General features: G+C 39.7%; 1 protein-coding gene across 4 annotated transcripts in view; it reads left to right on the top strand.

Moving 5' to 3' along the window:
• The window catches only part of MSRB3 (methionine sulfoxide reductase B3), an 80,230-nt gene that overhangs the window by 18,142 nt on the left and 34,253 nt on the right, over positions 1 to 27,835 (top strand). For 3 of the 4 annotated variants that reach the window (XM_051639595.1, XM_051639575.1, XM_051639585.1), the window contains exons 2-5: positions 532 to 658; positions 14,875 to 14,983; positions 16,774 to 16,851; positions 27,394 to 27,422. In XM_051639595.1, coding sequence (XP_051495555.1) covers positions 583 to 658; positions 14,875 to 14,983; positions 16,774 to 16,851; positions 27,394 to 27,422 — 292 coding nt within the window. In that variant the 5' untranslated portion in view covers positions 532 to 582. The remainder of the gene's footprint in view (positions 1 to 531; positions 659 to 14,874; positions 14,984 to 16,773; positions 16,852 to 27,393; positions 27,423 to 27,835) is intronic. The other variant, XM_051639606.1, reaches the window with a different exon arrangement.

Genomic DNA, 27,835 nt, shown 5'->3' with positions numbered 1-27,835 from the left:
ATTTTTAGCAGTGACTGCTTTCCAGCATTCACCATTCAGGAACATCACAGAGTGGGATTTTGTTTTAAATAAAGTCAATAGAAAAAGCCTGCACGTTTGCTCTGACCGGCGTTCCTGGGTGTTCAGAGCAGGATTCCTGCTGTCGAGCTGAGGTCCTGAGGTTTCTCCCTTCGTACCACATGGGCTGCTACCCTGAGTTGCTCTCGGTTGGATATCTGAAGTGGCACTTGTGAGTGCCCCCTCTAAAAATGTCCCCTATAAAAATGCCCCCTCCCTTCCCCTCGGCAGAAAGTTTTTTCACTGAATGCTATGTAATATATATCAAAATGTTAGCAGAGGTGTGTCAGAAATGGGCTAAATGTACTAAGAAAAGTGTGTTTAGAATCGTGCTCTCATGTGGCAAACTCATAAAATTGTAAGCATTGTTGTTTTTTTTTCTGTGAATGTATCTTAACATTTTCGATGTTTTAATTTGTTCTCATATTTTTTCTTTTTCTTTTTCTTTTTTTTTTTTTTTTCTTCCCTACTCAGCTCTTGCCCCTGTTCTTTGCCTCTGGTTTTGTTGGTGAGAATATCACAGTGATGTCTGCATTCAACCTGCTGCATTTGGTGACAAAGAGCCAGCCAGTGGCCCTGCGAGCCTGTGGGCTTCCCTCAGGTTGAATGGGTGCTGCTTGTTGTGTCATGCTTAATGAAGGCCCTTTTAGGAACGAGTGTCTCTGCTGCAGGAAACCATGTGCTATGGGTTGTTCTGGTTTGTCCAAATTTACTCTAAGCCAGAAGTTTGTTTGCCTTTTTTTTTTCTTTTTTTTTTTTCTTTTGTTAAAAGTCACTGGCTGGGTTGAGGGTTTTCATATCCTAGATTTTAGGATGCTTGGAAATGCTCTCCAACTGCCTTGTCCAACAGATTTTCTATCAAATTTTATATTATTGTCCTCATTCTTCACACAAACATTAGATTTACATTGAAAAGCAATTGTGTTCAGTGCCATTTGCAATTTTTAAAAAAGATGCACAAGAATTCAGCATATGGATTGCTGTTAAGTCATAGGACTCAAAAATATTTTCCAAAATCTTCAGCAGTGCACTGTAGTTAGAATCCACATGTCCCTCTTTACATTTTTGTTATAGATAAAACGTTGCACTGAAGATTATGTGTAAAGTTTGTGCCAAATTTATAATGTCATTCTTTCATTCCTCTGACAGCGTTTTCTGTAGTTACATGACACTTATCTGAAGAAATACATGGAAACGTGCAATTTAATGCCCAGATGCAGCTGCACTTTTCATGCAAGCTCCAGGTTCTGCTAGTAGGTCTGTGCTGTGCGTGCCATATAAGATCCTATCTCCATGAGTTGGTTGTATCAAAAACCTTGAACCTGAGTATTTTGTGTTTCACTTAACCAGCAACAGTATCCGTAATGTCTGCATAATAATGTCAGTCTACATGGTTAAGTGGGAGAAAATAAAAGCTGCACTGAGCTGATTTTGAATTATGACTAGGAATTTTCTTGACACCCAGGTAATAAAGATAGAATCCTGGCTAATTGATACTTGAAGCATCGGAAAAGAACCAGCTTGGGTGTTTGTACTACACTCACAGCTGGGTCATAAGAGTGCAAAATGCTATGAGCATTTTTTCCCGGAGCTGGACTTAACAAGCATGTGGAGGTGATGTTTTAAAGATTTTTTTCGGTGATACAGCATCAGTTTTCAAGCTGATGGATTTTTCTAAAGCTGATTACACTTTATTTGAACTAAATCTGAGTCCAATTTTTGCAGCATTTGTGTTCTGTTTCCCCCACATGTGCAGAAAACTCCCATTAACCTAGATAGAAGCTGCAAAAACACATATTGAGGAAGAGGGAGAATAGCCCACATTGTGTCAGGCTGACCTTGGTTTCCTGTTATATTTGCTGCTGAGCCAGATTTATAATCCTAAAAATACAGGGTAAGCAAATTTCCTTAGCCCTCATTATGCACCTTTTGATGCACATAGATGTCTGCTTAAAATGGGGGCACTCAGTCTTCTGGTTGTTTTGATCCTGCTCTGAAAAGGGGATCTCAAAGTTGGCCAGTGAGAAACACAGCCCATGGGAAGTTTTGCTACCTGTTTGCAAAGCATCACCTTAGCTGTCTTTTCAAATTGTTTTTCTGGGATAATAGAATAGTCACATTTTGGAATAAAAAGGACATAACATTACATTATTATTCCTGTTCCTTTGATCCTTAACTGTGCAAATTTTCATAGAATGAGTTCCACTGACTGGCTACTTTTAAATTTATTTATTTATAATAAACCCAAATTTATCTGCGAACAGTGGAATAATATACAATCACATATTTCACATATTTTAAGAGTAATTTAAATTCCCCAGATACTTACAAATGAACGTAGGCTCTCTTTGCCTTTGGCTTGTTTTTTTTTGTGTGGTGTGTTGAGGCGGTTACAAGTAAATGGTATACAGCATGTATCCCATTAAACACGGGAACATGATCTAGGGCCAAAATCTGCCTGATGCACTGTGACTTTTAACTTTTGAATATACAGAAAACACCACTAGTTCTCATGACAGTGTTTTTTGTAATACTTTGAGTTAGTACTTTTCCCACCATCCAGTTCTGTGTGAATTGCAGCCCTGGAACCGTACCACTGTGCTAGATATCCACCAAATCTGGAATGGTGTGGAGTTTAATCTTCTTCGGATTGAATAGCAAATTCCATACAGAAGGAGACTTTCTAACCTTCTGATACCCCTGCCCGTTCAGCATAAGGATGCAAAGTACTGGGCAGAGTTGTAAACTGAGCTTTCAAGCACAGTTTTAACCTCCATGCAGTTAAATATTTGCAGGACAAGGACTTGGATGAAGGTAGCATTTCAGTTTCTGTGCTTGGAATGCTACCTCTGTCCTTCTGTAAGGAACAAAGTAGTACAATGCAGTGTTTACTTTATATTTAATATAAAGTTATAGTTGTACATCAGAAAGAAATTATTTTATTTTATTTTTTTCTTAGAATGGGGCTGATCTTCTGCCTCTTCTTTGAAACACTATTTTGTAAGCGTGTAGAAGTTACACTGGATCTGTTGTGCCAGTAAAGCGTTTTTTCTATTTGTATATTAGCACCTGGAGTGCGGATCTATTCTTCCAAATTGTATTTTTAAAAGATTTTTTGTCTGAAGCTAGGACTAAACGTTTCAATGTGTGTAAACCCACTGCACGGTTTGCCTGTAATTTTTTTATAGCCGACATGGTGAAGTCCAAGCAGAAGCAGGCGCTCCCAGTAGATGGCACTAGGCATATACTCTATTGCACTCTATGGAAAGTTTCCCGTTTCGGAGTCATTCATACATAAACTACGCCCTGAGACCTTACGAACATCTACAAGTATTTTAAGAAAAGCATGAGCATTGGGAAAGATCGCATCAGTCTGTGCTTTTTACACAAACTGCATTCACACTGGCTCAAGGTTTTTTCATTTCCAGAGGTCCAGTGTGTCTGTCATGTGATAGAAAGGTGTTGCTCCTTGAGCCCATTTTATTAGAGTCAAATGCTCTAAATTTCTTTGGAAATGTAGGATACACTCAGCACCTGCCAAGATTTTGTTCACAGAAATGAAATATTTTTTAAAAAACAACCCCAAGCCACAGCAAACCCCCTCCCTCCCCAACTCCCCCAACTTTTAATGTAAAAATGACTTCAGCTGCTTTAGTGCATACCAGCAAGTAACTGATACAAGTAATGATTATGCAGATTCCATGTACATGTGTTTTCTGTAGCAGACCACCAAGCTGTAAAGTAAAAAGCTTATTTTGCTTTGCTGTGTATTGTAACTATTATGGATTCTCATTTCTTTAAAAAACCCTTGATTTCTTTAACACTTTGACTGTTGTCCTGCTTACATCACATTTTTTGCATGAGATAATTTGGCTTTTCCTCTCCTGTAGATCAAAGAAAATTATGGTGCTTGTAAAATTAAGTAAAGTAATGATGAAGGAGTTACAGTTGTAGACTTAGTATTTTTTTATGTACAAAAAAATAAAGTCCTAGATAATATTGAATTGTTGTGAAGTGTTTAATTACTAAAATAATTACTATTAGGAAACCATACTTTTCTAGGACTAGATTAAACTACAATACATCTGTATTAAGATGGTGCTGGGCATATGGTGTAAGTCTTTATTAAAGTAAATGTCTGTATTATAATTTCTTGTAACTTGTTTTATTAAATCTTTGTTAATTCAAAGTTTCAATATAATGTATTTCCCTAAAATGAAAATGAATAGTCAATGAACAAAAAATTATTGGGTCTCAAAATTGGATTTTTAGTAGTAATATGTTGATATAAAGGATTACTTTTAGGAGCAGATCTTGCAAACAGTTACATATATGAGTTATTTGTATGCATTTGTCCCTGTGAACTCTCAAACTTCTCATGTCAGAGAAATTATCTGCCAGATCTGGCTTTAACAAAAAGTCTAGAAAAGACCTTAGTCTCGTGTGTTCCAAGTGTGGTAGTTGCTATCAAACTTTATGTAACTTAAGTGTGTCTGAAAGTTTCATTTTGTATGTTTGTATATTCAGAAATGTAATTTCCATAATGTATGTCATAACTTTCCCATAGCTTTCCGTAATGTGTATCACCACAGATGTTCTATTACAGATGTCTCTTCACGTGGCCTGACAGAAAATAAAAGTAAGACTGATATATTATATAGCAAAACCCACCAGTATGGTTATGGTTAAACGCCTGTTGGTGTTTTCATTATAAATCCCTATTTTCTGGGGTTTATATTGTGAACGTAAAAATTTGCTCTGGGTTTAAATATGTCATACAAGGTCTCAGCTGGATGTACGTGTTCCTCAGAACTGGTTGGGAAGCAAAAATTGAAATTCATTTACCTGAAGCTAAATTAAGAAAAAAAAAAAGGCAATTATAAATTTGGAATAAAAATAGATTTTAAAACTTAAAATACAGCCTTACAAATTACCTAGTTTATTACCTCCCAGCAGTTATGAGGAATTTGATCTATGAAAGTAGCCCTATGTGAGCACAATAGCAAAATAGCATGTGTAGCTATTCATGTGTCATTGTTATATAAATGTCTGTGCATATGTCTGCCTCCTGGTCATATATGATAGTAGAAAGCTGCATTATCATAATAGAGCATAACATTATCATATTTTTTGAATGGCTTGAAAATGGGTTTTAAAAATCACCTTTGCATAGCTGTCTTAGTAGGAGTACATTTGATGCTGTGTTTGCTTAAAAATTCTCCTATATTGACAAATGTTTATTTTGTACAATAGTATTCAGTCTACAATATCTTATTTAATATAGTGTAGCATGAAATTTATTTGTAAATATCTCATTAGGAATAATACTGTTTTTGTGCCTGATGCTTGCAAAACTTGCGATTGTAAAGAAGACCAGAAACTGTTTGTTGATGTACCCTTTTTGTTTGCACCCTTGGGTTTGTATCCTGTTTTGTCACCCTTCTTAACTCTTCGTTCTGGCAGAGTTTTGCGTTCTTTCCCATCTGCTTGACAGAAGGTGCTGGTCCCTGCCTCAGCTGGGTGGAGGTTCCGCTGCGACTCCGTGGCACTGAGCAGCACAGGGATAATGAGAAGGTTCTGGTGCTCCCAGCACCGTGCACAGAGCCGGTTCCTTAATGTGCTCCCTGATGGATCTCTTAAGGTCATTTGCCTTCCTTTCTCCTCCCATAAAGGACCCACCACAAACCGTTTCTACCTTTCTTGCAGGAATGTTTTAATTCTGGGAGCTCATAAATTTCCTGCGTTCCATTCCTGTGCCCTCTGCAGTTCAGGTTTAACTGCTTTTTCTGCTGAAGCTGGGTATGGAAAAGATGAAGTTTCAGCACTAACTGTGTTTCTGTGTTTTAAAGGCTCCCATGAAAAGCTACTCTCTCAGTTATTAGATTCTTATTAGATCCTTATAACAGGAGGTTTGAGAAGTCCTTTAAGGACTGCCTTCACTTTTTTCCCTTCAGTTGAAAGCAACCCTTGGCTTTGTCCTTACTCTGAGGAATACATGGTGAAGGTTGCAGAGAAGAATGTAATATAAAGGAGAGATGGCACCACACAAAAAGGAAGGAGATTTTGGAAGGATATTGCTAAGCTGACAGAGGGCAAGAAATAAAGGGTGCAAGATGGAAATGTGAACCCTAAAGTCAGTGAGATTGTGTTTGGAAGTGATGGAGAAGATGATCCAGGGGGTCACTTAGGGGATGTGCAGCCTTGGAATCTGTGGTATGCTGAATGGGTCTAAGGAGTGTAGACTAGGACACAGGCTGCTACAGCACAGTAACGATTTGGAAGGAAACACAGAGCAGAGAGAAATTGTGTCCCAGAGATGGCTAGGCAGAAAGTGTTTGTTCATAGTTACAAGCTAAACATGTGTCTCATCTTTTGATTTCCTTCGAAAGAAGCTGAGTTGGGAAAGGACACCTGGCTGGGTTGTGAAGGTGCCCTCTGCTCCAACTAGAGGAGAGGTTCTCATGGGACAGTAGCTGCTGGCAGCCCAGGTTTGGCGCGGGCAGCTTTTTGCACCACAGGTAAGAACTCCCTGCTCAATGCTTTAGCCCAAGTTAGAGAGTCCCAAGTATAGCAGAGCAGGGGAGGGCTCAACTGAGTCCTCTTAAAGCCCTTTTATAGGGCTTGACCCCATTTTCCTGACCCGTAAAGTATGGCTGAGTTTTACAGAAACATAGGGGGAGAAGTTGGCAGTTACTAACCTTTCTGGCTTTTTCTCCACGTTTAGTCCTGAAAGAGGTTGAGAGGGGAGGGAGCTACAGTGTTTTCCATGCTGGCCATAGCAAAGCAACAGCTGGAGCACAGCATATTCCAGCTGTTCCTGTCCTCATGCTGGGTACGTCCCTCAGTACTTGGAGATACGGGATGAAAGGCCACAGAGCAGTCTGTGCCCTGCTTGTGCCTTTGCTAAAAGGGTTCCTGCACAATTGGAGACAGACCAAGTTTGGCAGAGATTAGATCTGGGCTGTTGTGGGGAGGTGGAGGAGAAACGAGACCTCCACGCACCCTGCTTCTTTCCTCCACCCCCATCACAAGTATAGATTGCGGCACCTTGATTCTTGAAACGCAGTGCTCATTTCACAGGCCACACATCACTATTGTGGAGGAAGCAGCAGGAGGATTTAGCAACAGCCTGAATGCCACAATAAGCTACACAGCACTGTGGTAACCACTGGCAAATGCTGACTTTTTAATTGTTTCCGCTGCAGGGTTAAACCTGTATTAAAGCCGTGCGAATAAACTTATTTTGATGGCTTGCTGAAATATTTTAAATGCATAAAGTAGCATAAAGCACTCTTATTAAATGCAGTTTGACTCTGCTGTTAATAAAATGCCTTTGCATGTGTTGTGCACCCTTTTATTGATTTTGACAGAAATCCACTGACCAGATACAGGGTGCTCAGTGTCTCTGCCTTTCTTATTTTTAATTTAAACAAATGTAGTGCCTGTGAAAGGTGCTAGGATCATATCAGCAAAACAAAAGTCTCTTTATCTGTTAAGGGAGAGAGGAAGAGAAAATCCATCATTATAAATGTTCCCTCCTCCAGTGCTGTACCAATAGATCTTGATCTTGTCTTGCCTGGTTTGCAGCCAAGAGTAAGGCAAATAGGTCAGCTGCCCCATGCACTCTGTCTTTGGCTGTATCAGCAGAAAGGCTAACAAAAGTGGCAGTTTATAATGTAATAAGCTTTTGCTCCACTTAACTGAAGGTGCTTCTATTCACCAGCCTCTGCTGAGCAGCTGCATCCTCCCATTGCTGTAGTACTGGTGAAGATAACAGCTTGAAAGGCAGCTGGGGGAAGCTGCCTTCATCTCCACTGGCCAGCGCAGGGTGGAGTTGACCTCCTCACTGGTTATAATTTGGAAAGATCATGGGACCAAGGTTGGGGCTGGTAATGACATTTATTTCATTAACATGAGATAAGAAAGTGGACATCCCTGGAGAGGACAAACGGAGCTGCTTTCACAACACACGTCAATGTTTTTGTTCAATGTTTTTTACACTGGCAGGACAGGGAGGCAGCTTCAGATTTCTTTTGCAGGGAATGTCTCTTCGGCTTGAGTGGCTACCTCGGCCACATAACCTGCTGCAAAGATTCTTGCAGACCTGAGGAAACAACAAGGCAGCTTCTGTTCCCTTAGATGCTGCCTGTACTGGGTCCACCAGGGTTCTGTTACCACTTTCTTCGGAAAGAAAATGAGTGCCCAGAGGAGATGCATTAGTTGGCAGTTTGGAGTTAGGTTTTTAATGCTTGAGAAATTTGTTGTCATACACGTGTGAGCACTGAGGTGACTCAAAATATATACATTTATATAAAACATGAGCCATGTAGATGAGCAGGTGGAAAAAATAAATGACAGATCTGTTACGTGATTGCACAGGAAGCTTGCAAATTTATTTAGAAGGAGCTTGCCCTTCCCTTGTGAACATGTAACCCTCCTGGGTGTTAAGTAAATAATTTATTTTAAAGACAGTTCATTTCTGGGTGGTGTTCTTTTAAGACAGAACCTGACATTTGACCCAAAAATTTAACTGTTGTCGTGGTACCTGGGTTTTGGATTTTCAATGCACAATATAGTGGAAATGGTCTCTGCCCCATTGCTCCTAATGCTTGCATGAAACTGCAAATGATATTTCAACAGCAGGTGGGAGTCAGCTACCTACAGCAAGAAAATGAAGGAGCCATCCCTCAGAGAAGAAACACAGATTGTTTTTCAATGTGTAAAGCATTTACAGGTGTTTTTTTTAATGATGGAGTTTGGTTTTTACTTAAACTTGACCTCCCAGAATTTTAGAGTTCGTTTGCAGCATCCATCCTAGTCAGTGACATGCTTAGGTAATTTAAAGTGGCCTGTGATGGGATTATAAAAGCATCTATGATGTCAAATATAGGCTTTGTGAAACAGTTTTCCAACTTAAATGCCAATAGAATTGCATCCTTTTGCAGTTTCAAGAATTATGTGTCTTTTTTTTTAAACTAGATGAGCGGTTCCTGGCATGTTTGCTGTTAAGAGGAAGGTGCAGCAGTCTCCCAAGGCTGCAGACCAGAGGCCACAGAGAACAGACTAAATGGAAGGGAAGCAGAGCCGTGCATTTACCATGTCCTAAGCAGAGAGAGAGGCAAAGCTGCAGACAAGAGGCATGAACTGTGTAAATGGAATTTGAAATAATAAAAGTGAGAGAATCCACTTTTAATAATACTGAGTTTCATGACAGCATATATAAGGATATTTATTTAGAGAAACATATGCAAATATTTTTAACCTTGCAGGATTCCTCTTAACACCAGTTTGAGATAATTTGCCGTCGATGACTAAGGTATGACCCACTCGTGAGGGGACAGGCTTTGGTAAACCAAGAGATGTACACTCAAGTCCAGATCCTGTAATCTGATGTACATGCATAGACCCTTATGTAGTTGTTGGAGCTATGCATATTTCCAAGGGTCTGCTCACACATATGTCATTGCAGGATTGGGGCTGGGGGTGTGTATGAATAATTAAAAGTGCTGGAAGGCCCCTAAAAACCTTAGTTATATTAAAAGAAGTAGTACTGAAAACTAGAAGGCCGATTTATTACATGGCTGTGCTCTGTTGGAACATTTAATCTTTCTGTATTGAATTCAGGAGGTCTTAATGGTGCATGCTCAGTGCATGACTGTCATGTCCATTAATGCTAGTGGAATATAAGCACATGTAGAAGGGGAGGAAATACATGCTGTGTCTTCCACACAGATGAAATGTTAATTTTGGTGATAGGAGGCAACAAAATAGAAGAGAAAATCATAATGGTTCAAAACATTACCTGAAGAAGGCAAGCCATCAGGCAAAACACTAACCATATTTCAGGGCATGTCAGACACGGGTCGCCACCCTCTGGCACACTGGAGTAGGTGAAGAGCTGAGTGATGAGAAGTAATGATCTGCTAACTTCTGAGACATATCTCATTGCTAGTTTTCTTGTGATTACTTATATGGAAGGAAATGGCACACGCCTGCATTATAAACCTCAGATTTGAAAAGGTCACTTGAAATTGGAATTTATATGTGAGGTGAGATGCTTGATGTCTCCATTATCAGGTCAACACCCAGAAAATACTTCTGTTCACTTCATTCATAGTCTGCAGATGAATAGTAAACAGCAGTGTGCATTGAACTGATTTTCAGAAGAGCCATTCCTAAGCACAGGAGTGCTGTGAGAGGCTCCAGAAGGGTTTCTGTTTATGTTTGTTTCACTCTCCTCAGCTTTTTTTTTTTTTTTTTTTTTTTTTTTTTATGTTTATGTATCAAGATTTGTGAGCCTGGCCTTTTCTTCACAAACCCTTCCATCCTGTTCCAAGGATCTTACAAGCTTTTAAGGACTGCTCTAACTGTTGGCAAAAGGGTGAAGCCAGGTGACCCCAAGTAGAAAGGCTGGTGTCTACTTGTGGAACAGTTGTCTGCACACTGCTCTTCTAATGAGCCCTGACCCCAGCAAAGGGACTGAGGTGTGCTGATTAGAGAGATTTAATTTGGCTTCCAATCCTGCAGTGGAATGTGAAGGGAATTTCGTCTGCCCTCGTTCACCTCTCCTAACAGTGGGATCTAACTGGACTTAGGAACATAGCTGTCCCTGGCTCTTCTAAAAGTCATTGCTGGTAGCTTCACCTCCAAAGAACAAGTAAGATCCAATCCAGAGTCTTAATACAGATCTAATAAATCCAGACTCTGCTATCCTTACAGTGTATTTAATTTAGTCTCACCTTTAATGTAATCACAGTGATGTCATGCTATTTGTAAAACTGATGACCACTTTTCTCTTCTGCCTTGAACTGTGTAATTTGCAAATGAACTGTGAGCCTGCTCTTATGCCTGAGTTGCTGAAGAAGTTTGTTGCCTGTTCAGGAACCCTTTCCACAGCCCATACCTGACCCCTTCTTTGGGGAACCAGACTGAGGAAGGTGGTCAGACTGCATCTTTATTCTCTGCTTTAATAATGAGTTTGAGAACAACTGCATTATTAGTGGCAGTTCCTCTCATACTGGGCATGTATTTGTGTAGTTTTATCTTGTCCCCTCCCAAGATACATAGTTGGCTTGGATGTAGCAGACACCTCATACATGTTGTACAGGAATAATTGAAAAACTAGAGGGAGCCACTCTTGTACTGTAAGTTAAGGACTTTTGTCCCTCTTGCATGTGATTTTCTTTCTCAACCAAAAGACTTTTTTCCTGGAGTCTCATCCGGTAATTTTTAAGATTCATTGCATTTTACTGAGGCTTGTAGGCTAGCCCTCTTTTAGATAACTTATCCTGGCATTCTCTGCCGTCAGGGGTTAGTGTTGCTTTACCTCCTTGGCTCTTTGGCAACATGGGCTTCAACAAGGCCAAGTGCAGGGTCCCACACTTGGGCCACAACAACCCCAGGCAACACTACAGGCTTGGGGAAGTGTGACTGGAAAGTGTCTGGCAGAAAAGGACCTGGGGGTTCTAATTGACAAGCAGCTGAATATGAGCCAGCAGTGTGCCCAGGTGGCCAAGAAAGCCAACAGCATCCTGGCTTATATTAGAAATAGTGTGACCAGCAGAAGCAGAGAGGTGATTGTCCCCCTGTGCTCAGCACTGGTGAGGCCACACCTGGAGTATTGTGTCCAGTTTTGGGCACCTCAGTTCAAGAGAGATGTCCAGGTGCTGGAGCGAGTGCAGAGGAGGGCAACAAAGCTGGTGAAGGGCCTAAAGAAGAAATCTTATGAAGAACACTTGAAAGAGCTGGGAATGTTTAGTTTGAGAAAGAGGAGGCTGAGGGGAGACCTGTTCAGTCTCTACAACTACCTGAAAGGTCATTGTAGAGAGGCTGGTGCTGGTCTCTTCCCACAGGTAATTAGCAACAGAACAAGAGGGAATGGCTTCAAGCTGCATCAGGGGAGGTTTAGACTGGACATTAGGAAAAAAAAAATTAACAGAAAGAGTGTTTAGACACTGGAATAGGCTGCCCAGGGAGGTGGTTGAGTCACCATCCCTGGATGTGTTTAAGGGTTGTTTGGATGTGATGTTGGTGGATATGGTTTAGGGGAGAACTTTGTAGAGTAGGGCTGATGGTTGGACTCAGTGATCCCAAGGGTCTTTTCCAACTGGAATAATTCTGTGATTCTGATTCTATGGAAATAATGCAATCAACTTACTGAGCTTTTTTTTTTTATTATTGTTGTTGCTAGCAGCTAAGTAATAAGTGCAATTAATTGAATAGTGCTGTTCTTGAATGCTGAGAGTTGGACCAAGAGATTTCCTTTAAGATTTGTATTGTAAGTATAGCTTTTTTGCTGATGTATACTCCATTAAGTTCCAAACCTGGAGAGTCCTTTGTTGGGGTAGGTTGCAGTTTATCCCAGTGTAGTTTGGCAGAATTCCCCTGTAGACATAAATACTTGTCTGTGTTGTAAAACACACATTTGTGAAAACAACAGGGAAAAAATATTTTATAATGTGCTTCCTACTTCTGATCTATGTTGTGGATCAAGTGATATGTAGAAATGTACTTCTGTGCATAGTGAGCCCATTGATTGAAGAACACTAGACTTCTAAAATAATTATTCAACAACAGTAAAGAGGGAATACTGAGCATTCTTTAAAATATTCAGTATTTTCTCTGACTTTTTCCAAAGTGAACTTACACTTAGCCTGCTTTTTTGCAACATGTAAACAGCAAATAGAATTTAAAATATAAAAATTGGAAGATATTTTTTTAAGTGATGAGGTGTTCGTTTGTAAGAGTCTTCACTGCTCTCTAGACTACTTTTTAATACTGAAATTTTAGATGAAAAACCATCTCTCAAAAAGTTGTGGGTTTTTTTCTGAGTTGCATAATGTAACGTAACAATTGCTGTTTATATCATGCATTTGCTTCCTTCCCTGTTAGCTATACTTTGAAAGACTTATTAGTCCTAGAGCCCTGCACATTCAGAGAATAAAAAACCTCCAAAGTTTGACATCTTTAAATAAGCAACCAAATGTTATAAAGAACAAACCTCACTTACAGTTAGGAAACAATATTTACATTTAAGGTTGAAAAGCCAGGATGTAGGAAAATTTTGCTAATTTGGAAGGTGACCTTTAAGTGCACCAAAACCAAATAATTTGTAAGCTATGGCACAGGGCACATTCCTGCAAAATTTGTGTGAATACTGCTTTAGTGGTTCTTGAAAGACAAACAAAGAGACCTGGAATGAAATCTTTATCCCTCTCCCAAATAAGATTGAAGCTAACAAAGGCATACAGCAGCGCTCTTTCAAAGCTTGCTGTTAAAACGAAGGCTCTGCAGCACAGCTAATGAGATGGCTCAGAGTGGAAAACAATCTGTTTTTAAGAATGTTTAGATCAAAAGTAATTTCTAATCTATGAAATAAAGTCGCTTTTCAATACCTTTCTTTCACTAGTAAAGCTTTTTATGTGTGCACTATTTACGTCAATCAGATGTTTTCAATTTTACTTTTTTCTTCCTGAAAATATTTCCTAAGGTTAGCCAGTAGTGACCAACAGGATTATTCTTTTTCTCTCTCCCCTACTCACCCACCCCCACACATTAAAAAAATGAGAAGAGGGGGGAGGAAGAAAGAAACATCTTTTCTTAAATTATTTGCAAGCATCTGTGCTTTAAGCTACTTTTTATGAACACTCCTTAGTAATGACTCAAGGTAAAAAAGCAGAAAAGCATCCAATGTTAGGAAATTGCAATCCAATACCATGTAATTTAAACCTGCCATTGCCTCTCCTGTACTAAATGACATACAGATGGGTAGCTCTTTTCCCTCTACTTTGGGAACACAATTGCTCTTTTTATGAGTGTATATACATTACTAGCAAAAAATATTTTTGTTGGGACTGTTTATTTCTAATTGTACCATATTTTAATTAGTGTCATAATTAGAGTGCTCTTTTCGTGCCATATTTTGTCAGCTAATTTTTGTAATCAATTTTCAAAGTTATTTGAATATTTGGCAGTATCTGTTACTACTTTGGGAGTTTTCATTCTCAAAAGCAACCTTGTTATTTTTTCTTTCCTGATGTGATGTGAATTTCTGCACAGTGCAATGTTTTTATTTATTTATTTATTTTTACAGTAATCCTTATATACTCCTTGGATTTTCTGTGTGAACTAAGGAAAACATGAGATTTTCAAAGGAGGATAATTTCAATAGCAACCCTAATTTTTACAAGTTAATTGTTGACCCTTGTACAATGAAGAAATTACTTGCTCCTCAGGGCTCCTATTTTAGTGCTTCAACAGTGAAAAAATGCAATGATTAATGTTATAAAGGAGGAGGATGCAACTAGAAGTTAAATCAATGAAATTCTAAAGATTTAAAATTGTTTTTCAGCTGCTAAAGGGTAATGAAATTGTTGGATGTTGTGGCTGAACATCATATGCCCATTACCATAAGTCACCAGTATAGATGTCTTGTAAATAACATTTCAGCTGAAGTTGTTTGTTTGTTTGTTTTTGTTTTTTTCTTTTTGCAGATTTTTTTTTTAAGGTTGAGAAACTGTTACTTTCTTGTGAATGGTTGTATGCACAAGAGTTTATTGTATAACACACCAGAGGGCTTTGGCTGTAGCACATTGTCACTGCTCCAGTGGAACCACCTGGCTCTCAAGCAAAATTCTTATTTAAACTTGGATTTGAAGAAACAATCAGCTGCAGTTCAGCTGAGCCATTCTTCATGCATTAGGGACCAGTCTGGTCATTGACAAGTGAATGCAGAAGCTATGCTGTGGCCGTCTGCCAAAGCAATTATTCAGGATTTAAGCTAAATGGCTCCTTCTCCCATATCCTCTCCCTTTTCAGGGTCATGTAGGGATAAAAAGGACTGTAAGGTGGTCTTTTCCCAGGAGGAGCTGAGGAAGCGGCTGACACCCTTGCAGTACCATGTCACTCAGGAGAAAGGAACTGAAAGGTAAGGCAGGACGAAGGAAATGCAGTCCTCGAAACACAGGCATCTTTCTTTTCTCCCCCTCCTCTTACTGATGTTTCCTCACCTTCCCCACCAAGCTTTGTTTTGGTTTGGTTTTTTCCTCAGAATTTCTGCACTTGTTTACTAACCCCTACAAATTAACACCACTGCAAAGACAAGCATCTGCAGCACAGGGGCTGAGGCCAGGGGTCTTGTGTGAGTTTTTCTTTTAATGAACACTGCATGTCTTATAAAGTCGATGGGCTCATGTTTAGAGTCTGTTTTTAGTTTACTACAAAATGTGTGGAAGTAATAGCAGTTTAGGTACACTTTTTTTGGAAGACATCGGAGGGAAATGGCCCCGTGCCAGGAGGCTGGAGTTTTGAAGGTGGCCATTGTAAGTATAGACGTTTTGGCTGCAGAAAGAAGGTAGCATAATTTAGTCTTTTCCACCCCACTCCAATTTCTTTTTGAAGCACATGTGGAGAAGGTATTTATTGGCTCATTTGTGGTTGGAATGTCAAAAATTTTCAATAACTGCCCTCACATGGCTTTAGTCGCTGGAAGCCAGCCCTGAATCCTGGAGGGAAAAAAAAAAAAAAAAGAGAAGGACTCACTTCCAAGATGTTTTTTAGTGAGTAAAGTCTCTCCCACAGCTGATTCCAGCATGAAGGTAACTTGCCAAGGCCTAGCCATTTTTTGTTGTCCCGTTTATACCACTGAGCTTGGCATAAGGCCCTGGCTTTACCTCTGCTCCAAACATACTAATGATGTCACTGCTTGTTTTCAGTCATGACCTGAAAGGGCTCTCCGCTGCACGTGGGGTCCCGGGTGAATTGGCAGCACTCCTCCTGACAGCACACACCAGTGGCTGAGTTTGCTGAGGGAGGACGGTCCCCCCTCTTTGCCCCAGCCCTCTTCATCGCCCCGCTGTCCCGGAGGGGCAGGGGGACACTGGCCTCTGCTGGGAGGGCTGCCTTCCCCCCTGGCCCTCCTCGTTCCTGTGTACGGGACCAACAACGTGATTTAATGCACACAAACAATCGGAGATTAGGTCATTCTTAAAAATCTTGTTTATAAAAAAAAAATTGGACCTCATAAAAAGGGTGAAAGGATAATAAAAACAAGCTGCTGAGCACATAGGCTTTTTGTTGGGCTAGTGCAGCTGATTCGTATTAGATGAATGACCTCCTAGCCTTTTAGATTGTTAACTTAGAAAAATATTCCCTTAAAGCTGTAATATTGCTTTTCAACTAAAAATATAAGGCACACACAGCTTGAAATCATGGACCAATTATTTCATTTTCAGCTACAGTGCCTCTGTGGCCCTGGCAGCCCACGGCAGCCTGACCCAGTGGCAGGCACCCATGTGCCCCGCTCCTCTGCCTGGGCAGCAGGGCCGCCGCTGCCGCCTTTCCTCTCGACTGGCCTTGGGAAGCGCCGTGGGTTGAGCTACATGTCACACAATCCATCTTCATAAAAAAATTCACTTAGCCAAACTGGGGAAGATTCCAGTTTTTCCCTTTTCGTTGTTGGTGTTGTTCTGTTCTTTGAACTGTGGGATGACTTGCTTCCGTTTCACTGAATATAACACCTGAGGCACACTAACATTCCCATTTTCCTGTGCCTACTTTATTTGCTGCCTTTAATAAAAAACAACTGCCAGCTTTTAAATTACGGCATGTTTTTTTTTTTTTTCTGTAACTTTTTTCTGAAGTCTTAGCTAATTAAAAATGTTTAAACACCCAAATTCCATTATTAATTTTTAAAATGTAGTGTTGTTGTTTTCCCAGTGCCTTTGAGGGGGAGTACACACATCATAAAGCTCAAGGAATATACAAATGTGTTGTTTGTGGGACTCCTTTATTCAAGTGAGTATGCTAAATAAAGTTTTCGGATTTCTGTCTCTTAGTTTATGTGTTGTGTAATCTTGTGTATATGCCAGAACTTACATAATCATATAAGATCATTTAAGTAGTTTAAATTGACAAGGGATACATGAGAAGCAATGTAAATAACAATAAGTAAGTAAGAAATATAGTAAGATAATATTCTGGTAAAATAAGTAATTGACTGTAAGAAGTAGTAATTGGTTTTTTTCCCCTCTTCTTGTACACTCAGGCCAAGTAATTGTAACACAGTCTTTCACTGCACTGATAGATAGGAGTTTGACTCTTATCATTACTCACAGGTAGCTTTAAGCTCTGGATCTCAGGCAGTGATGCTGCATCAGTGCTACAGCGTTGTGTCAGATAATGGAGAAAAAAAGTAGATGTTTTTTTTAGAATTCAAGCAGTTACAAAAACAAAGGCCAGGAAAATTGCATTACTTACTGAATTTTCATGCATCCCAATTAGCATTCATGGAGTGCTGAGCTAGGAACTGAGGCAAGGATTAAGAAAGAAATTACTATGGTGTCTTCCATGAAAATTACTTTCTAGAAGTACTGTGAGAATTCAGATCACAAATGTGCTAGAAGCAGTGCTGATAGAATTCTCTCAATGACTGCATTGTTCTGGATTAATTCAGTTGTTGTTTATATTTTTTATTTTTTTTTCTCGTTTCTGGCTGCTTGTGTTCATTCTGATGGAGAATGTCAGATTTTTGCTTGTTTTTTATCCCTCAGTTCACACTGACTCAGCCTTCTCACTTGAAGAGATACCTTTAGAGCAACACAAAGCGGGATGATAAGGATAGTACTAATGATAGAAAAAATGGGTCAATAATAGGTTAGAAAGGAATATAAAATTGATGTAGCTCCGTAATCACCAGATGTGGCAGTGATGGTTCTCAAGAGACTGTCTGTAAAGATGAAAGAAGTACTTAATCTCTGTTATGTTTGATTCTCCTTCCTTATATTAGGAAGATTACCTGTAGAAACTTCAGTAAAACTGTGAATCTTTTGAGTTGGAAAGCTGATTGTTATGAACTCAGCCAAGGCAATATTCTCATGTCATGTGTTACTGTGGTTCTTGGCTAGAGGGTACAAAGTGGGAGTCTGAAGTCTCCATTACCTGGATTTCTGCTCTGCAATGTAGACATTCCCCTGCTTGCTTTTGGTAAATCTTTATGGGGGAAATCTTGGCTCTGTTGAATTCAATTAAAATCTGGCCGTCTAATACAATGGAACCAAGATTTCACCTTCTGCCTTCAAGACTGGCTTCCTTTCTGTCGTCTGCTGGAGAAAGAGTAGGGGTTTTTTGTGGAGTGAGATTTGTACAGCAGTAGTTCCCATAAGTGAACGTGAACTAGTTTCCAGTTGCTTTCACAATCCATTTAATATAGGACAAAACTGCAATATGAAACTTACCTCTGATTATCTCAAGTGCACTTTATGCTTTGGCAAAGTCTTGACTAGTATGAGTTAATGAGCTGGGTTTCTCTATGTGAAATGAGCTATATGGAAATGTCCTCATTTTCAGATTCACTTTGAGACTCCCTGTGGATTTTATGGAGGAGAGAGAGGGAAAGGGGGAAGTTGCTTTTTATAATTCATAAATCCCAGGCCAGTGGCCAACTGAAAACTACATGTTGCTGATTGTGTCCCAAGGCTGGGCTGGCCTTAGCCCAGTCTCCCCAAAGTCTTTGTGTTGCTTTGCGAGTTCTTGCCACCTCTGGTCTACATCAGATTCAGCCAGTTGTTCTGAAGTGGCTGGCAAGGGTAGGAACAAATGAAGAGGCTGACAGGGGTCCATCTTATTTTGGTTACTGACCCCAAAATATCAGTAGATAATGTCTTACACAACTAAGAAAGATACATTCCTGTATCTGGGTGACAGCTTGAGAGGAAACATAAGAGAATGCAAAATATATGCTATTTACTAATTTTCCCCCACAGAATGTAAATCACCAAGGTATTTCCTTGGAAGTAAGGTGATAGTATGATACAAAGAAAGACAAGTTGGTTTTGTGGTGTTTTTTTGTTTTCTTTTAATTTCCAGATAGTAATCTGAAACTTACATTTCCATTTGTTTTTCATTGGGTGTCCATTAATTTTTTTTCTTTGTGTCATTCTAATCTGTAAATATATATATTTGGACTATGGACCTGTCAGTTTAAATGGGAAAGAGACTGGAGCTTCAGCAGTAATATTAACAAACTTCAACTTTTAACATTTCTGATTTACGTTGTTTCATTACCATGTGACACATGAGGTCAGGGAACACATGAATTTTGCACTCCAGATGAAAGACCTGGGTTTTGGTACGTCTTTAAAACAGAACTCTGGCTCTATCACAGGAAAGATAAAAGAAACAATTACAAATTTAACATCTCTTCATCTACCTACTTGTACTAGTGTTATGAGAAACCTCCCAAGCTTTATGGAGAACATGCTTTAACTTTTTCCACAATCAAAGGTGCCTCACACATAAAATCCATAATCATGTCATTGAATCTAATTATTCCATCCCTGAACTTTCACACCAGACAGTCTCCTACATCCCAGTGCAGCTGCCTAAAGAAAGCAATAAATGAGAGAGACAATAAACTGATCTCAAGGACCTTCTTTTCCTGCAAGCCAGCCCTTATGTGGTTTTGTGTTACACTTACTCCAATCTAGCTGCAGGTTTAAGCTAAAAGGAACAGCCCTGCTCCCCCCACCAGTCTCTAGGGTGCTTTTTCAAAGCTTCTCCTTCACTGGACCTCACCTGATGTGGCTGGAGCGTGTCTCGATGCAGCAGATTGATCTGATAGAAAGCTAATCAGCCAAAGAAAAACCTATCGTGCTTATCAACTATACCTGCTCGTGTTAGGTTTTTGTAAGCCGTGTTTAACATGGCTGGACAGCCTCTGTGGCAAGGTTTTCTGTTCCTGTATCAGCTCACAGCGTGCCACCTGCACCACTTGAATCCTTAGTGTGTGTTATAGGGGACAAGTGTATTTGCAAGGTTGCACCCGTGTTCAATTTTGAAGGCATTTTCTTGTATGCTATGCAGAAGTACCACTCTGTCCACAGCCATGGCAAGGGATGGTTAGAACAGACCGGAGTGAAATCCACAACTCACATTGGTGCCATAGCAGAGGAGCTATTCCATATATAACGAACCCCAGTCATGTACTTTACCATATGCAGAAATGTGTGAGAAAGGTGTGGTATAGATGGGAACTGGGGGGGCCTGGGAGAATTATTTTCTTTTAAAAAAAGAAATATCTTCTTGTGTCAGTTTTCAGTTGTTAGGGCCAAGGAATAAATGGTCAAGGCTTCATAAATCACCCACTGCTGCCTTTATTGCTTCCTTCAAGGAATTCTTGATCATGGCGTTGGCTCTTCTGAACATGCACTAGGAGACCCTTATTCATGTCATGTTTTCATTTGATTTTTGCTGAACACTGTCAGGTCTTCTCAACATCTCTCAGACATCCAAAAGAAAATAATGACAAAAGCAAAGTGTGGCTGGGCAATACTGCAGTGCCATTAGCATTATACCATTCTTGGCTTCACAGCAAGGGAGGATTTCAGTCACCAGGCTAGATCTATGCAAGGAATTTCCTTGCCCCAGTTCTGAGTGCTTAATTAATGATCTTTAGGCTTTCTTAATAGTCTTTATATCCTTTGAGCAGGCTGAACGACAATTCTACACTGGCTATCTCTCTAGGAGAGCCGTGTGAAGTAACTGCTGTAGCATCTAATGTAATCTAATAGCATCTAGTAGGGCTACCTAAGCAACTTCATCCACTCTGACTCTTAGTCTTCTTAGAGAACTTGTAATTTTGCATGTCAAAAACAACAGCTTCTATTTAATAAAATTTGTTTGGAGTATGGTAGCTCTTGTCAGTGCAGGAATCAGTCAGCAGGCAGTATTACCAAACAGTTCTCATCCAAACTCAGATTTTTAATAGATCTAGTGCAGCTCCAAGAAGCTTGAGAATCTTAAAACTTGCAAGTTTTTTGTCCCCTAGAAAAGGGTAGTGGAGTTAAAAATCAGTGAAGTTGTTATCATTGAGCATTGACATCCTTTTGCTTAATCAGTTTTTGACTGAAACCAGCATGTTTCAAGTCTGCTGTGTCACTCCTGGATGACAAATTGGTATGCATGCCTAATTACCTCACCAAAAATGAACACAGGAGAGTGCTCATATTCCTCAGAGCCATCTAGAATCTGGAGGTTTAATCCACCTCTGAGGATGACCATCAATATGGATGTCGTATTTACTGCAGTCCCTGCAGTAAAGTTGCTTTGTGAATACAGCCCATGGTGTCTTCCACATCTGAAAGTACCTGAATGCTGAATCCAGATCCAATCCTATATAATACCTGAGTGCTGAAAATGTGCTAAGCTATGTACACCTTTCCACAGCTGTAGCATGGGGCCATCACTGGAGCTTGACCTGGTGAATAGCGATTTCTGTGGTAATTTGTAACAGGACTATGTCCTCCTGGTTCTCAAGAGCCCCATGGAGAAAAGAGCAGCATAGTGCTGCCCTTGGGTGGAGCTGCCGGGCGGCTCCTGGGGGAAATCTCCTCTCACTGGATGTGAATCTGGCATAGAGGAACTGCAGTCAGTCATTATAGCAAATGATGCTGCACTCCTAATTGTCTCATGGGTGGGTTTTAATATCCTCTAAATGGCACCTTCTTGGCTGGTGCTGAACGTTCATTTCACTACCCTCATCTAAGCAATGAAGTCCGGAAAGATTTTTATGTTAAGGATTAGGAGAGTAAGAGCAAGTTTGAAAAACAAAAAACACTTCGTCTCATTTTTTCCCTTGATCCACAAGCCACCTGGTCTTGTTTTTTCAGTAGATCAGCTCTGTTGTACTGAGCTGCTTACTGCCCACAAAGTGAGGCACTGCCTGAATTACTGCAGGCCAGGGTCACTGGCTGCACAGGGAGGAGGTCAGATGAGACTGCCAGCTACAAGCCAGTACAAGCAGCAAACCTGAGATTTCCTTTTGCTTGTGTTCTCTGGATAATACCATCTCCAGCAGTGAAAACAAGTACAGGAATATGGAGGATCTCATAGTTTGCTAGACAGAGAACATTAGTACAAGTATCCTTTCCAAAAGGTAAATATTGATATAGATTTCCTAGGAGAAATGCATTAGGATGCAAAAATTAAGGAAAAGGGGACTTCAAATGTAACTTCTTAAGTATTTCAAGATGTCATTGAGACAAGCCTCTGCAATTGTTTTGATTTACTTATTGCTGAGCACGGCTGAACTGCAAATCCTTGTTGAAGGTACTTAGAAATAAGAGGAAGTAAATGCAAAGGTTCCCATAATCCTATAGATATGTATAGGTAACTGCCACTGATTTTACTAAGAATTTAATTGCTGTTTTCCCTGTAAAATTTCAATGGATTCTCTCTAAATTTTTAAGTCTGATACATAGTTTCCCCTTGTATGAAATCAGTCCTTTGTATTGACTGTTCATCAGTCACCCTGCTTGGAAGAACTAATTTTCAGCTAGTCTTAGCCTACTTTATTCTTTACTCTGTGTGTGTGTTTGTGTACCTGCAGTAAAATTCAGGTAGGGAGGATTGTTATGGATTATGACTGCAGAAGCCATAGATTTCTATATTTATCTGTTTATAGCTCTCATGTTAAAATAAACTCTGGACAGAACTTACCCAGAGACTGCTCATTGACTGACGTGATTTTAAAAGCTCTTTTTGAATTTGGCTTTTCATCAGTGTGCAGAACAGAAATTGTCACAGCATTCATCAACAGTGAATCAGTCTTTTTTCTGTAGTCTAGGAAAGTAAGATTAAAAATACATCTTTCACCAGGCTCCTTAAGGAAGTAAGGTTTAGAGCATCATACTGTTTGCATGTCAGTTCTTTCCTGATCAAACTGCATCATTTAATCTACTTGCCAATTTCAGCCAAATCTGGCAAGGGAGAAGTTGTTAAACTTCAAAGATATTAAGTTCTTAAAATGTTCATGGAATCAGGAAGAGGGATCACAGTCGAGCCCTCTCTGAGGGGAGGCATGAACAAGAGTTCAACTATACGATTAGGTTACACCAGATAATATTATTGTAAATAATATATATGTTATTGTATTATAACAGAGAATCCACATGAGGGTGAAAGAGAGAGAGGCATTATGAATACCCAGCTCTGGGAAGTATCTGCAAGTAGTTTTGCCACCTTAGGCACCACAGGTTCTGATCCCTGGCTACAGTGCAGCAGCAAGCCCAGCTTTTGCTCCTTCTGCTGCTCAAGAAACTACTTGATTCTTAATGCTTAGGGGCTTTCAAATGCATTGATGGTTCAGGTCTCATAAATTCCTAGATAGTTGTATCAGGTATTAATTTTTACATTGTAATAGTGCTGTATGTTTATTTCTGAAGTCTTGCCTTGGTATTTGGAGCTTGGGCTCGTGAGTAAGGTCAGTGTCCGCTTCCAAATAGTATTTTGCATTTTCAGAAGGGCTGTATCCATACTTGAAAATAAAGTGGACACGGACTTCTCTGGCCCTAAGGGTAAGTGCCTAGACATGCCTTTAATTTGTTAGCCTAAATTCCTCTTCTCTGAAACAGAGTGACCTGGTTCATCCTGCCTGTGGGGAATGGTCCCTGGCCTGAGCCTCCCCTGCAGCTTCCCCAGGCCTTGTCTAGGAGAGAGGGCGAGTTTGCATGGACATGACACAGGCCAACACAGCGTCCAGGGACATGCTCACAACTGAGCGTTTCTGCCCTGGCCTTTTCCAGCTTGCTAGCAGTATTGGAGCCAAGAATGCTGATACTCCAACTTGGTATTTTCTGTACTATTGGTGGCAAGTGGGAAAGAGAGGAATAGTTATATTCGGCTCAGTCACCTGATCCAGGACATTGGTTGTCTTGGGTTGCATCAGGAGCCTGCTAGATCCTTGTCTCTTCAGCAAATTGCCCGTGCCAATATGGAATTAAGTTCTTTGAAAATGAAGATGTACCAAAGCTGCACGTGTCATCTTTGCAACTGCAACAGATCTTTAGTCAATTGAAGTTCTTTTCAGGGGGAAGTAGTATTTTGAATGTCTGCCCCTACCAGTGTTGAGTTTAGCATCCTTGAAGCAAAACTTTGCAAAGGAACAAGCTGGTATAAAGTGCCAATACAAAGGTGTAAGAAGGCAAAAAGGAGTCAATGACTCCTTCAGTGTAAAAACAAAAGGATCAGAACTGCAAAGGCTTCATCAGGTGCTTTCTGAGAGAGCTGTGGAGCTTTCAAAGGTTGTTCCTAGTGTTGGGCTTCAGCAAAATCTGAATAAGCCTAATAAGGACTTCATAAAAAAGGGTTGTCTTTAGCTAAACCTTTCTAGTAGCTCACTGTTGCCTTGCATATTGTGCATAACATGTGTTAGTAGATTTGTATTGCCATTTGTATTGCCATGTGTTGTGTGTATTTGAGCCATATCACAGTTGGAAATGGGAAGCACTTTATATTTTTCCTCTTGCTCTCCTAATGCATATAGACTCCTTTCCATTTATGAATGATTCCTTGACTTTCAGAATACCCCTGTGGGGCAAAAGTAGAGAAAATATGCACAAAGCTATTCTCTGTTTTCTGAGGTTTTTTCCCCCCTTGGTGTGATACATGATAAAAGGCAGCTTGTGAAGTCAGTGCCTGTTTCTGTAAGGTGCATCTGGTTTGGTAGGATGCTTAGGTTGGGTATCAGAGTTTGTACAATGATAGCAAACAATGTACAGATAATTTTTTCCTTCTAGTTAAAGTAGTTTGGAAAGTATGAAGGAGTCAGAATTAATATTTTTTGTGTGCAGCAGAACATCCCTTTAGAACATACTTTCAGCATTTAATTTTATACTATTTACTGGCCATTTTTTATTTGCCTATTTTTAACACCTAGTGCAACCAGTTTCTGATACCTTTTTTAGCATACTGTCAAGGAAAAGGTATAAATGTTAGAAGATGTAGGGGGAAAGTGCTAGTTCCATTGAAATTAGTGGAAGCTTTATCATTCCTTGAAACAGTCAAGATGGCTTTATGTTCTTGCAGAGTGCTTGTCTCACATCTACTAGTTGTTGCTTTTTTGCAATGCCAAAGATACTTCATTATTTTCTTCCCTTTTTTCTGTGCCCTTCTAGGATCTCTAACAATTTCTGTAATACTGTGTCCTAAATTTTGCATTGTTTTCTCAAGGTGACATGGTGACCATAATGTAGGTGACCCTTCTCCACTCAATGACTTCTAGTACTACCTCCCATGCTGTGTTTTCTTTCATAGCTATTCTGCTGTTGCCAGACAAAGTTCTATTCATTGATTACCCTGTATCACTTTCCTGATTTGTTGTCCAGTAATTTATGGCTTTTTGGAGCTTTGGCACTCATTACAGTGCCCAGTGACCCTTGTGACCCTTCTCCCCACATACTCTCTGCCATCTTGTCCCCTGGGCCAGTTTGTTGATGCTGCAAGTTGCTGTGCTTATGTTCATGCCAAACCATGCAGGCTGAGAACCAGGGTCTTTGTTTGACAACTAGTGTCAAGTATCTAGAATATTAGCAGCAAGAAGTTGATTGTGCAGAAAAACAGATTCTGAGGGTAAGATTCGTACGTTGCCTCTGACTATGCAGGTAGTGAGGTGTTGCTGATGCAGTGATGAGCAGGAGAGCCTAGAACAGTCTAGACAGATATACTGCAACTTGAAGAGAATATAGGAAATAGAATACTGAGTAAGTGGCTTTACCTGGAACTCAGTGGAACTCCCCCAGTCACCAGCATGCACCTTTCACAGGTGCCTAGGGGGGACTTTATCCTGCTGGGCATTAATACCAGTTAAAATACACTGCCCAAGAGGAGAATGGGCTGGTGCCCTGTGCAGTTATTGGTGGTGGCATTGGTGAAGGCATGTTAGCAACGTACTTCCTTTGTTCAGTGCTTTTGGTGATACTTCATAAAAAACAATTAGGAAGATAAATTTCACCACCTGAGAGTTCTATTTAAGACATAAAAGATGGTGAGCACTGGGGGAAGGTGGAGAATGAACAGGAAGGGAGAAGGGAGTTGTTTCCTTTCTGATGGCTTTCACTGTAACTAACAGTGTGAACGTGTTCATTTTTTATATCATGAATTATTTGGTATTTGTTTGCTGTAGCACAGATCTTTGGAACAGGATTACAGTGCCAATTATATAAAATACATAGAGTACATGTAAACTCCATCTACACGTACCTGTACGTAGAAGCTTATAAAATAAAAGAAGTAAACAAATCTGCAATTAGTTCTGGAGCTTTAGTCTTTTATTTTTTAAAAAAGGAGGACTGTAACTTCCCAAAATACGTCCCCTTCCTGATGCAATGTAAAAAGGATCCAACATTGTACTTACTCCTTAGAATTTCTGGAGAAATGCATTTTGCTGCCAACGTAACATCCTTTAACAGGTCTCCTGCTGGTCAGACCTTGTGTCCTGCTGTGACAACCATGACCATGTGTACAACTGATTGTTAGTAGACAATATAAATCTGATTGGAACATGCCCGTTAATTGGTTTGAGAGCTCGATACAGACAATGCTGTCTTATAGCAGATTGTGTAGATAGGCCTAGTCATAGGGTTAATTCTGCTTGACAGCACATCGCAGCATCTTGAGAGTAATTACTCAAGTTTTCCCACAGTTGAACTCAGATCTTCAAAGGCTTCTACATTTACAAGTATTATTAACCTATATCTGAAACATGATGTTCCCACAAGGGCTAATTTTTTCTTCCATTTATTAAATATACAGGTTATAGGGTTCATTTGCTAAGTGCTAAGCCCTTAGAAGAAAACAGTACTGTTAGAAAAAGAAAAATCTGCAGTGCACGACCAAAGCTAATGGTGCATAATGCACACATCATTGTCTTTTTGCAAAGACTTTAAAACAAGTTAAAATTTAGGTCTGGCTCCCTTCCTCTCTCCCTTTCTCCCACCCCCTGCTTTCCACTTGAAAAAAAAAATCAAACCACTTATTTCTATGTGCAGAGTGAGTAAATTGAAGACACACACAACCAAAACCCTCCTAGGATGTTGTACAATTAAGTACAGATCATTGGATATAATACATATGACATGAATGAAACGGTATCTGCTTCAAAAATAGATTGGTAACATTCATGAATAAATTAAATACTCTTAATGACTTTTCAAAAATGAAAATGAATGAAAACAATATTTATTTCATAAGAACAACTATGTTCCAGGATTCACAGCATATTATTTATTCCTGGTTTAAATTTCTCTTCTATTTTCTGCATTAATTTTGTGATTTTTCTTTTAAAATACCTTTTCTGTGACTCTACATGTTAAAAAACCCCAAAATGTTAAAGAGAGTAATTGTTCTTTGGGTTCAAATGCCCTTAAATGCATTAAGTATTAATGTATGGAGGTAGACAGTCTTGTTAAAGACAACATTTGCTGGGGAATCAGTCTGACAAATGGCTTTTATGGCATAAAGCAGTTCTTGTAACTTATGATCTTTTTTTATTTTATTTTGCAGGTCAGAAACAAAGTTTGACTCCAATTCAGGTATGTTTAGATTTACAGTGTTTTGCTGAATGTATACTATTCAGGTTAATCTCAGAAGAGTAGTTTATCAGTTCAAGTTCATTTTGGTTTTAAACAAACTGGGGTAGGTCAGTCTTAAAAAGGATCTTCATTTCTCGCCTTCTGAAAACAGCATTATTGCTGTGAAACATTTGGCTTCATTCCTTTCATTAGCTCTTGTCTCTTTACATTTTCCCAAAAAATGATCCGAAAGATGTATCTTCTGACAGTCTTTAATTGATCCAGAAAAATTATAGTCCAAATAAATGATAATACACACTAAAACAAATGGAGGACTGAAGTGAAGTTTGAGAATGATCACTGCTTTAAAGGAGAATGTTTGTCTTCCTGGTGGACAAAGACATTTCATGAGAATTTGAAGTCAGCGCAGCCTA

Source organism: Apus apus, chromosome 1 (genome assembly GCF_020740795.1).
Source record: "Apus apus isolate bApuApu2 chromosome 1, bApuApu2.pri.cur, whole genome shotgun sequence".
Classification (NCBI taxonomy): domain Eukaryota; kingdom Metazoa; phylum Chordata; class Aves; order Apodiformes; family Apodidae; genus Apus; species Apus apus.
The sequence above is the reverse complement of the archived record's forward strand: the minus strand, read 5'-3'. Positions and strand labels throughout refer to the sequence as shown.